Below are 12378 nucleotides of genomic sequence, written 5' to 3' on the forward strand. Positions count from 1 at the left end.
AAGAATTTAGAAAACTTTACAAAGTGCATTCTGGGTAAACTTTCCAGGCTCATGTGTGATGGTGGTTGGTCAGAACAAGTTCTAGACGATGGAAGGACCATTTTACCTCCAGAACATACCAAGACAATCTTCTAGAAATGGTTCCTTTAGTGGTGAAATCATTTTAGAATACACTCATGAATGTATTTCTTGGCTGTGAAGTGGAGAAACAACAACATATCCGATGAACACAAAGAAATCCAATGTGGACATCAGGAAGTTTAAAAACACGAGTTGACAGAGCTGCAGGTGAGACGTTTTCACTGCATCTCATCATACGTGAAGCTGCAGCTGAGGCCGGGCGCTAACGAGCTCCTTGTTTCTAATCAACACAGTCAGCTGTATGTGACACCACGAAGGCAGGAAAACACCTGAAGACACGCATCCAGAGACACCTTTGATCAGCAGGTGTAATGTGGATCCCGACAGATGGTGACACAAGCCGATGCTGTTAGTTTGCGAGTGAATTAACTTGCGAGTCTCAGAAAACTCCTCCTGCACCTCTGACACGACTCGAGACTTGGGAGAAGTTTGCGGCTTCGTATCAGCGCCGGTCAGCTGCTTCGACGCAGCCTTTCGGGACGAACGTAATCTGTATTTTAGGAAGATAATTGGGGGATACAAGCGGAGCCAAAGAGCCACGAGGCTGATAGTGACTCCTGCTGATAAGTTTCACGTCGCTTTCTGTCCAGGATCACAAACTGCTGCTGCTGCTGTTGGTGTGGGCAGCACGGAAATATGCGGTTTAAGATAAAGAGAGCACGATGGCCTCCCTTAGACAAAGGAACAGAACGTACAGTTTCAGCTGCAGGAATGAATAAAAGCCGAGTCGAACGTTCTGCTCATTGTGTCTCAACCTTGAAGTGCAGAGAACGCTACTGTATGGGCTGAAAGGACTATTTTTAACATCGATGGCAATGCGAGTTATTAAATATATCGTAGCTGCAGATATCGAGTCCTGCTCGACTACCAAATATCAATGCATTCAGAAATAACTGCAAGCAGAGAGCATTGTGGGAGTTTAGCTGGTCGAGGGGCAACATGACGAAGACTTCTGTGCAGGTTCATGACCTTCAATCAGGACTAAAGTGGGTTTTACAACGAGTACCCGACAACTTCTGCTCCCCCTAAGATACGTGGTGATGGATGTAGGAGAAGGATTGACTTCAGGTTGCTGAGCGATACCCACATGGACCTAAACTCTAGATTTGTGACTTTGCACATGACGCGGATCAAAAAAGAGCCTAAAGCCGGCTACACGCTGTGCGATTTTTCGTAGACGAAAGATAACGATCGTGAGAGAATCGTGGCGATATCTGTGGTCTTGGCTCTAAGTCGGTGGTCCTACGTCGCTCTGTGAGACGGCTTCAAGGACGTCGTGGTCTGATCGTCTCTCAGTGTGACTGCTGCTGCTGAGACCTCCGTCAACTAACTAACCAATAGAAACGAGGTATGAAATGATGTACCGATCAGCGTGATGCTAGCTCCCTTTGCAAAGTTAGCATCCCATGTTAGCCTCTCTTTCCGAGCTACGTCCATATTCTCCTCCTTCTCCTTTTTTTTGGGATTTCTCTCCAAACACATCAATGCCACGAGGACGAGGGCTACGTTCACGATCCGCTAGTTTCTTTATCGTGGATGGACGCTGATGACGTCACGTACATCGTAGGCCGTGATTCAGCTTTTCATCCTACAATCTGCACACAGCAAACTTCATGTCGTGCCTAAAGTTTGTTAGATTCATGTCGTACAGCGTAGCTAGCTGTGAACTCATAAGATTGTTAAAATCGCAGTTTGCAGTCGGCCTGAATGTGTTCGCCAACCGGCTCATCTTGAAACAGCCTCCACAGAAGTCAGTTCACGTAGGACAGAGATTTCTGGTCGGAGGTCATTAATGCCAACGTTGTCATGGTGCCCGTTGCTAGCTAACAGTATTAAACATTCAGAGGCTCCCCCTGGTGGAACAACCCGGTACTACAGCTGGTCTACGATACATGTTCTGACATGCACGACCTTCTTCTTCTTCTTCTTCTGCAATTTTACGCAGAACAACCATTCTGTTAATACCTGACACCAGATCAGTTTTACATCCATCCAGGTGTCACAGTCTGAACACTGGATCTGGTTTCTGTTCAGCACCTTTTTTTTATATATATAACTGATAATTGTTGAGCCATTTTCAAGAATTTGAAATTATTTTAGGCAATCATCGAGTCATTTTAAGTACAATTTTTTGTCATTTTAGACTATTCTAATGTTATTCGGAGCACATGTTGGAGTCATTGTGGACAAAGTTTGAGTCATTTAGGAAAAACTGAGTCACTTCGCAGAATTTTTGAGCCATTTCAAACAATTTTTTTGTGCGATTCTAAACTAATTTTCTGCAATTTCAGATCACTCTTGAGTCATTTGGGACAATTTTACATCCATCCAGGTGTCGCAATCAAAAGATTAAATCTGGTTTTTGTTCATTTTTTTCTATGATACACGTTTTCTGACATCCACGACCTTCTTCTTCTTCTGCCTCATCGGTTAATACGTTTTCATTTGGTTGAATCGAACGATAAGAGAACCGTGAGATGACAAGAAGTCGGCCATCTTGGTACTGAACAAGGAAACTCTTTAATGTGTTTTAAATGCAGCTGGATATCATGACGTCATTTTTATTGTTTCTGCTGCTGTCCTGATTATTTATTGTGGACCTGTCGAGTCCAGAACAGATCTCCTCACGTGGACGGATCAGTCCGGCCTGATCTGGTTTCAGAACGAAGCATTGCATGATGGTTTCTGAGGTATCACTGTGAACAGAACCGCATTTACAGATTTCCGCTGCTGGAACTTTTCCAGGGAAACAGGAGCAACGGCGCTTCAATCAGAGGAGGAATCTAAATTTAGCCGCTTGCAGATGTAGCTGTGATGTTCTCGGAGCTTTGGAAGTGTTTTACAAAAAGCCTCAGCAGGGACGGAGGTGGAATTTATGATCCGGAGAAACCGGCGAGGTACGAACCTCACAGCTGCCGCGACTGGAGCTCGGCTTCATTTATGTAAAAACTTTCATCAGCAGGAGGACGAACAACAACACAAACTTTCACATGTTTGTGTTCGTTTTGTGGCTCTTTAATGACGTTCTGGTCACTTTGTGTGAGTCTTTTATTGGTTTGCATCACATTGAATTCGATTTTCTGGAATAATTTTTTGCAGTTTTACATGAAAATTTGTTGTTTTTTTCTGCAATTTTACTGGGTAAGACGTCATTTAACAAAATAGAGTAAAATAAGTAAAAAAAATAGTAATAATGTAGAATTTTTTACATTTTATTACACATATTTTTTCTTTTAAATAAACAGCAAATATTTATAAAATATTTTTTGCTAAATTAAATACAGTAAAAAAAAAAAAAGCATAATTTTATCGTCAAAATTTGAAAATACACCAAATATACAGATTTTTTTTTATTTTAGTTTTGCCTGTTATTTTATTTTTAACATGTAAATTCATCATTTTTATGTGATTTTACGAGTTATCAATAATTTAACTATTTAAATACAAATATGTAGAATAACAGTTCAAATCTATTTTAAATATAGATTTTTTTTCTTGTAAATAAGAGCAAAAAATTTTTTTTTGGGTTATTTTTGTCTCATTTAAGACATTTTGCATTTGCGTTTGTCATTTTTTTCTCTTTTTGTGTTGTTTTTTTGTCACTTTTTTGTAATTTTGAGTCATTCTGTGTTCTGCTTTTGTCGTTTGTCTTGTTTGTGACATTTTATTTTGTATTTGTGTCGGTTTCTGACACATTTTTTTATCCTTTTTTATAATTTTGTGTGGTTTTGTGTTGTTTTTGTTTCTTTTTTATGTTGTTTTGTGTCTTGCTTTTGCAGTTTGTCTCATTTTTGGCATTTTATTTCATGTTTGTTTCGATTTCTGATGCATTTTTTGTCCTTTTTTATCATTTTGCGTCTCGTTTTTATCATTTTGTGTGGTTTTGTGTTGTTTTTGTTTCTTTTTCCTGTCATTGTGTGTCTCGCTTTTCTCGTTTTGTGTTTCGTTTTTGCTCGTTTTTCGTTTTATTTCTTGTTTGTGACGTTTCTGTTGTCTTATTGTATCGTTTCGTGCCTTGTTTTCATTATTTCTTGTCGTTTTTTTGTTGTTTTTGCTTCTTTTTGATCTCATTCTGTGTCTCGCTTTTGTCTTTTTGCGTCTCGTTTTTCACATTTCATCCCGTTTGTGTCCCGTTTGTGTTGTCTGGTGACGCTGCAGACACACAACCCGCACCGTGACACACACCGAGCCTCAGAAGTCCGGCCTCTGCTTCAGTCGACTGTCAGCTCGGATCAACTCGCGTTGACTCATAAACGAGGCGACTAAAAATAAGACTTGGCAGGACAAACAATGCAGATCAAACCCTCACATGTGAGTCACGGCGAATCCATTTTTTAAACCCAGGATTCCTCTAAATCATGCACATGCAGCAGCGCCGCAGCCAGAACCAGCGTCTGCAGACGGCCGTGCTGAAATATGCACCGCCGACCTGAATCTGCTCCTCGGAGCCAGAAACGAAACACCAGCCGGAGGAGAACCTGATCTCCAGCCGGGCCCGGGGGTCCGGTTTCTGCTGAGCCGACTGAACGGAGAATCAGCCAGAAAACGTACGAAGCACAAAACTGTCAAGACCATTAAATACAGACAATATAAAAACATCAGAAATCTGTTTGATTTTTATGTCTGAGACGCTGTTTTGGTCCATTTGTGTCTCGTTTTTGTCGTTCATCTTGTGTTTCTCCAGTTCTACAGGTTCATTTATCAGATGCTTTCATCCAAAGCGACGTCCATCTGAGAGCAGATACGACACAAGCGAGGATCTAGTCAGGAGGAAACAACCTGGATCAGAGCCACAGAACAAATTCAAGTGTGATCGGGCGCTGATGCCAACAGCAGGCTGTGTGGGAGGAACAGGATCTTTTTTTATTTTATTTTATTATTTTTTTGTGTTTGTGTTTCTCACTGTGTTTCACGTTTTGTTTTCGTTACACGTCTCATTTTTGTACATTGATTTGTGGTTTCGCATCTTGTTTTTCACATTTTATTTGAGTTTGTGTCAGTTTGTGATGCTTTTTTGTCACTTAGTGTCGTTTTGTGTCTTATTTTTTGTTCGTCTTGTGTTTGTCATGCATTTCATGTTTTGTGTCTCATGTTTGACATTTTGTGTCCAGTTTTTGTCATTCTGTTTCTTTTTTTGTGTTGTTTTGTGTCAATTTTTTGTTATTATGCGTCATTCTGTGTCTGGTTTTTGTTGTTTTGTGTCTTGTTTTTGTCATTTTGTTCCTTTTTGTCGCAATTTTAGTCTTGTTTTGTTCCATTTTATTTCATGTTTGTGTCAGTGTGTGCTGTTTTTCTGTCATTTAGTGTCGTTTTGTGTCTCATTTTTTTGTTCGTCTTGTGTTTGTCATGTATTTCATGTTTTGTGTCTAATTTTTGACATTTTGTGTCTCGTTTTTGTCATTCTGTTTCTTTTTGTCTTAACTTGAATCTTGTTTGTTACATTTTTTTCATTTTTGTGTCAGTTTGTGATGCTTTGTTGTCAATTTGTGTCTCATTTTTGGTGTTTTGTGTATCGTTTTAGACAGTTTGTATCCTATTTTTTTCATTTTGTGTCACTTTTTGGGGCATGTGTGTCATTCTATGTCTTGCTTTTGTCAATTTGTGTGTGATGTTTGTCATTTCGTTTTCTGCTCATGTTGTTTTGTCTCATTTTTGTTATTTTGTGTCTCATTTTTGTCGTTTTGTTTCATTTTTCAGTTGTTCTGTGTCTCATTTTTTACCTTTCATTTTGTGTTTGTGTCAATTTGTGATGCTTTTTATAATTTTGTCCTGTTTTTGTCGTTTTGTTTCTTATTTGTGTTGTTTTGTATCATTTTTTGTTATTCTGTGTCATTCTCTTTCTGGCTTTTGTTGTTTTGTGTCTCATTTTTACATCTTATTTTATGCTTGTGTCAGTTTCAGTCTTGTTTTTTATTTCCATTTTATTTATTTGTCACTTTGTGTTCCTTATTTGTGTTATTTTGTGTCTCCTTGTTTACATTTTACTTCACGTGTGCGTTACTTGTTGGACTCTGCAGGATGAAATCTCACGTTTCGGGTCACTTGACACCAGATTCAGCTCCATTATTCACATCGTACATTAAACAGCGGACGGACAGCTCCGATATCGGCTCCAGCGCAGGATTCATCCTCCACAAACTCCTTCCAGTACACAGTATTCTAAAAATACCACCGTGTCCTGCTGCATCCGGTTGCATGTTGCCGGATTGGATCCAGCCGCCGCTCCGACCCACAATCCTCCTGAAGACACGAGCGACGCCGCGGTGAAGCCGACAGCTCAGACTGACGACATGTGACGGTGCGTTCAAGTGCAGCCCTCCAACTGCACACTTTCCCTTTTCAGCGAACATTTTCCGGCGCAGACTGTGACGGCTGTCTGAGCTGCAGCTGACGAAACAGAACATCTCAATTTAACGCCGCACAAGGTCAGAGGAGGACCGGATCTGCAGCGAACGCACGAAACCTGGTCGTTTTCTGCACAAACGATCAAAACCCCCGAACACGTGTCGCTCTGTGTCGGATATCTGACACTTTGTGTCTCGTTTTTGACTGTTTGTTTCTTCTTTGTGTTGTTTTATGCCACTGTTTTGTTCTTTTGTGTGATGTTTTTGTCATTTTGTCGTGTTTTTGTCATTCTGTGTCCTGCTTTTGTCACTTTTTGTTACGTTTTGTGTCTCGTTTTTAGGATCTAATTGTCCTTTGTGTCATTTCATGTCTTGTTTTTGTCGTTTGTCTTGTTTTTGACTCTTTATTTCATGCTTGTGTCGTTTTATGTCTTGTTTCTTTCATTTCCTGCCTTTTTGTGGGGTATTTTCTCCTGTTTTTGCCCTTTTGTCTTTTGTTTTTGTCATTCTCTGTCTCGTTTTTGACTATTTGTTTGTTCTTTATTTTGTTTTGTGCCACCTTTTTGTCATTCTGTGTTATTTTTGTCTCATTTTTGGTTGCTTTGTTTCACATTTTTGATCATTTGTGTGACGTTTTTGTCGTGTTGTGTCATTCTGTGTCCTGTTTCTATCATTTTGTGTCCTGCTTTGGTGGCTTTGTGTCACTTTTTTGTCGTTTTGTGTCACTTTACTGTCATTTTGTGTCATCCTGTGTCTGGCTTTTTGTTTTTGTGTGTGTCTCATTTTTAGCATTTAATTTTTATTCGTGTCATTTCATGTCTTGTTTTCGTTGTTTGTCTTGTTTTTGACACTTTTTCATGTTTGTGTTGTATTTCTGCCATTTTGTGGGTGTTTTTTTGTCTTGTTTTTGCCCTTTTGTCTTTTGTTTTTGTCGTTTTGTGTCTTGTTTCTGTCATTTTATTCCATGTTTGTGTTGCTTTTCTGCCATTTTGTGCGGTTTTATGTCTCGTTTGTATTATTTTGTATCTCATCTGTATTGTTTTGTGTAATTTTTCTTTCAATAATTGCTAAAGTTAAACATATAAAAGGTTTATTTCACTGGAACAGAACCTGAGAGTTTGTCCTGCTTCTCAGCTCGTGTTGCTTCTGAGGAGGATAATCAGAGAAACAGAAGCTTTCATCAATGAACTCTGGTGGGTCTCCGTCCATCCATCCATCCATCCAGTTCTGACCCGGATGCTGCCGTTGAACACTCGACCTGATCTGGTTTCTGAATGTGGGCTGGACCTTAAAATGGGCCGATGACGCAAACACAAATAGTGCGTTAAAGTGGGACACGAACTGTCGACGGGTTTGACGCTGCGCTCAGTTTGAACATCAGTCAGAAACAGAATCCGGCAGAACGAAGGAACCGATCCAGAACCGACGATAATCAGCCAATAAGAGCTCGTAATGTATCGGTGAAGCCGCAGACTGATAAAACCGACAGAAAACGCCTCTTTTTCATCCTTTAAACATCTCAATTCAACGCATTAGGCACAAAAAATGAATGTACTGTTCGTTTTACTCACAACGGACGATTTAAACAGTTTAAAACACGATCGGCTGCAAAGCTGAAGCTTAAAATGCTGCGTTTACAGAAAACATTGCAGAAAACGTCACCTGGTTTCAGGTAAACTGTAAAAAGTCATTCAAAGGTCTCGTTTCTGCAAAATAATAATAAAATAAATACGTTTAATCTACTGATCTCCATCAACCTGTTAGACTGCAAACATTATTCTGGTTATGTAGAAACAACAGGATGATTTAAAGGTTAATAAATACGTTAAAGGTCTGAGCTGAAGTACAAAGGAAAAGTGAAGTTTTGCAGCTTCAGCTTCAGGAAACAGCCACAAAACTCTCACATATTTTCCACATATCCAGCATCCTGAAGCACCAGAAGTAAACATTGATTTGTTTACGCTGCACTTTTCACACAAAACAACAACAAAAAACCTCTAAACCAAATATTTTTGGTGAAGATTTGAATCGTGCAGGACAACAGACCTGCTCGGTTCTTTCAATAAATTACTTTAATGACAGTTTTCTCCTTCCTTTGTGCAAATATTCCAACAAAACATCCCCCGTCGCTATGTTTAGGGGCACCACCACTACATCCTGGGCTAAGCTCCGCCCAACACAACCGTGATCGGTTTAAAGAAACACAAACAAGTCAAAGCTTTTCATGTTTAGCAGAACGGTAATGAGGTGCAGCAAGATATTGAAACTCCAAACCCTTTTTTCTGTCATCATAAAGCAGAATGAACAGCAACATTTTGAAGATCAAAATGTGTGCAAAACAGAAAGTTTATAAAAAGACATTGCAGGAAGCAACAATAGGACATTTCAAGGCTTAAGAATTACGTAAAAGGTCTGAACTACAGTGCCAACTGGAGCAGCAAAGCGTGCAGATGTTGCTAAAGTTCAAACCTGGAGTTTCACAGTTTCAGCCGACGCTGAATCACGACATACAGCTGGAGGAAACTCATCACGGCATCTGCTAAAGTCGCACATATTTTGCACATAACCAGTCGTCTGATGCACCAGAAGTAAACATCTGGTTGTTTACGCTGCAAATTTCACACAAAACAACTTCAAAAAACCCAAAATGTCAAGTTTTGCTGAAGATTTGAATCGTGCAGGGAAACAGAAGTGCTTGTTTTTTGCGGTAAACAAATTACATCACAAGTTTCCCCTTCCTATGTTTAGGGGCACCGCCGCTACATCCTGGGCTAAGCTCCGCCCAACGCAAATGTGATCGGTTTATAGAAACACAAACAAGTCAAAGCAGAACACCAGAAGTAAACATTTGGTTGTTTACGCTGCAAAACAACCTCAAAGAAAAAAAAAAAAGTCAAGTTTTGCTGAAGATTTGGTTCTTTCATTAAATGACTTTTTGACAGTTTTATTCCACCAAAACAACCCCCTTTACGAGTTTCTAGGGGCACCGTCGCTACATCCTGGGCTAAGCTCCGCCCAACACGACTGTGATTGGGTGAAACAAGCCAGAGCTTGTTTTTTTTTCCAACTATAACAGTAAGATAATAACGAGCAGCAACTCCAGACTCCTCCTGGCGAATCAGAAGCTGTGTTGTAGTTTGATGCATCAGAGGCAGACTTCAGGTTGTTCATGTTGCACAATTGACACAGTTTTGGCCTCAAATTCTTCAACCTGCATTTAAATATTTTCATAATCCCCTTCGCTACACATAAAAACAATATTTTAAAACTGTACTCGTCTCCCTGAGTGCAAATATTCCACCTAAACAACCCCTTCATTGCTACTTTTAGGGGCACCGTCGCTACATCCTGGGCTAAGCTCCGCCCAACACAGCTGTGATTGGTTTCAAACAACCAGGTGTAATCAGACGATTCTCCACGAACAACACGAGACTCGTAAACAGGCTTCAACGACAGCAAACAAATAAGCACCAGCGTCTCTTTAAAGTGAACATCTGCTGCTTTTCTTCTTCCTCTAGAATATAAAGGTTGACCTGCAGACCTCATGACTCCTGGAGCTGGAGTTTGTTTTTAATCCAGTTTATTGAGTCACTTCCACTCAGAGACACAGTTCGCTTCTTGACTTGAAAAGATTCTCAGCGATCACCCAAAACACGAGCTTAAAACTAGCGTTTGACTTTCAGGAAAAGTGCAAAAATCAGGTTTACTGCTCCTTAAAATCACGTTTTACATTTTGATAAATCTAATATTTAAGTTGCTCATTTGAGAGGAATCAAACGATTTAAGATAATTTACCTGAAATTAGTCGCATTAATATAACTTGTTGACTTAATTCTGATTCATTTGTGTGTCACCAATTCAAGTTGGTCCAACGATTCTCTTTTAACACTAAGATTTGGACCTCACAGCTCTGAGGACCTAAAAGATGGCAGAACAAACCTGCTGCATGTTGGTTTTTGTTTGTTTGTTGATGAAAAGTTTGAACGTCACAAACGTCTCCTTAACGATCCACCAAATCCTGCATTAACAGACGACTTTAGTTTCATTTGTTAATTCAATTCAGTCGCCACCTGAAGGAATTAACTGATTAAAATCCATCCAATAATTTCCTTTTTAAAGTTTAATTCATCACTTTAATTTAAAACACCTGCAAACACGTACAACATATGTAAATACTGTATTTTATTATTTTATGTTTCTTTCATTTATATTTTCCACCGTTCACACATTTTATTTTTTAACCTGTTTATGATTTTTATATACATATTCCTTATTTTGTCTTTGTTGTTGTTTTTGGTTTTTTTTGCCTACTGCAGCTTAATTCCATCCTGACATGTTGTAAAAATCAGAAATAACAAAGTCTACAAACAGTCAGAGGTCACCACTTTAACTTCACTTGTTCATTAAATTCAGCTGCCAGCTGAAGGAATTAATGCATTAAAATTCATCCAGTAATTTCCTTTTCAGTGTAATTAAACTCTTTAATTGAAAACAACCTGCAGAGCACGCGCAGCAATCAGCTGATTACCATGACGGAGGTCAAAGGTCACGTTAATAATCCACCAAATCCTGCATTAATCACCCTTTAGTTCAACTTGTTCACTGAATTCAGCCTCAAACTGAAGGAATTCACTCATTTAACTCTTGACATTTTCACATTTAAAGACAAAAGCAGCAAAAAGTCACTTTAAAGAGCCGGAAGTCGCGTGTTTTTCACATGTTTGCTGATTAATGAGATTAAATGAGGTTGTAATGATGTTTGCGGGCTGCTCAGTGTCGCACACTGGCGCAACTTTCTCTTCCTACCTTTAATGTGCTCGTTCACGACGCTCTCCAGCCGCTCCAGCCTCTCCATAATCCTCAGCGTCTCTCCTTTGCTGTCCTCCTCCAACTTTCTGTCCGCCTCCTCCGCAACTTTCCCTCCGCTGTTGGCCACGTAGTTGGTGATCCAGCCGACGTACAGCAGACACACGATGTTGGTCATCCCGCTCAGGATCACGCAGGTCGACACCAAAGTTTTAGTTCTCCGTGTGCACAGCATCGCGACATCCCTCCGCGGAAGCCCGGATCCCGACGCGCCGGCGGCAGGTGCGCCGAGGAGACGGACGCGGAGCCGCGGATCAGTCCGCCTCTGCGCGCTCCGGCGCCGGCTCGGGCATCGCTCGCTGCTCCGGTTGGGGGGGCCGCAGGTGGAGGATTCCGCTGCTGATCCGGCCGGAGTCCCGCTGAGCAGCCGGAGAATCACGCTGCGCTCCGCCGAGGAGAGTCTGTGAGCCGCAGCGCTGCTCCCCGCCGCCCGGAGCCTCGGCGGCCCAATGGAAGAGCAGGAGGCGGGACCAGAGCCTGGGCCGGCCCCCCACAGCTGGAGCAGGAGGGCGGAGGAGGAGGTGGAGGAGGTGGAGGAGGGATGGATGAAGGATGGATGGAGGATTGATGGATGGAGGAGCATCGACCTGCTGGATGACTGAATCCAAACAGGTGCGCGCTGGTCCAAGCTGCGGACGGAGCTCATGTTTGGGACTGAAGCAAAATTACCTGCAGCCTGTTGGAGCTTCATTTAATGTGAAAACAACTCCAGCTGGGACTTTATGAAAATCAATTAATTACATAAAAAATATTAAAACATTAAATATTAAAGCATTGATCTTTATAATGCCATCTATGATTTTTTAGCTCAATACTTTGGGAAAAAAGAAATTTCAAAACCTGCTCGTTGAACCTCTTCCAGCAGATCTCACAGTGAAATTAGAGTCTGTTTGAACAACAACATCTAAAGAAATATTAAAGATAAAAACCTGAAATATACATTGTTTGTTCATGTTGTGAATTCAGAATCTTTAAATATATTATTTTTGTTTAACTTTGATTCTTAAATTAAAAGCTTTCCAGGGCC

At 40.6% G+C, this 12378-nt stretch overlaps 1 protein-coding gene across 1 annotated transcript in view; it reads right to left on the bottom strand.

The window, feature by feature from the left end:
- LOC103356173 (polypeptide N-acetylgalactosaminyltransferase 18-like) overlaps positions 1–11526 on the bottom strand; it is a 160251-nt gene extending 148725 nt beyond the window's left edge. The window contains exon 1 of the mRNA XM_008280244.1: positions 11292–11526. Within this exon, the coding sequence (XP_008278466.1) occupies positions 11292–11526 (235 nt within the window). The remainder of the gene's footprint in view (positions 1–11291) is intronic.
- Between the last annotated feature and the right edge of the window lie 852 nt (positions 11527–12378).

Source organism: Stegastes partitus, unplaced genomic scaffold (assembly GCF_000690725.1).
Source record: "Stegastes partitus isolate 25-593 unplaced genomic scaffold, Stegastes_partitus-1.0.2 Scaffold188, whole genome shotgun sequence".
Lineage (NCBI taxonomy): Eukaryota > Metazoa > Chordata > Actinopteri > Pomacentridae > Stegastes > Stegastes partitus.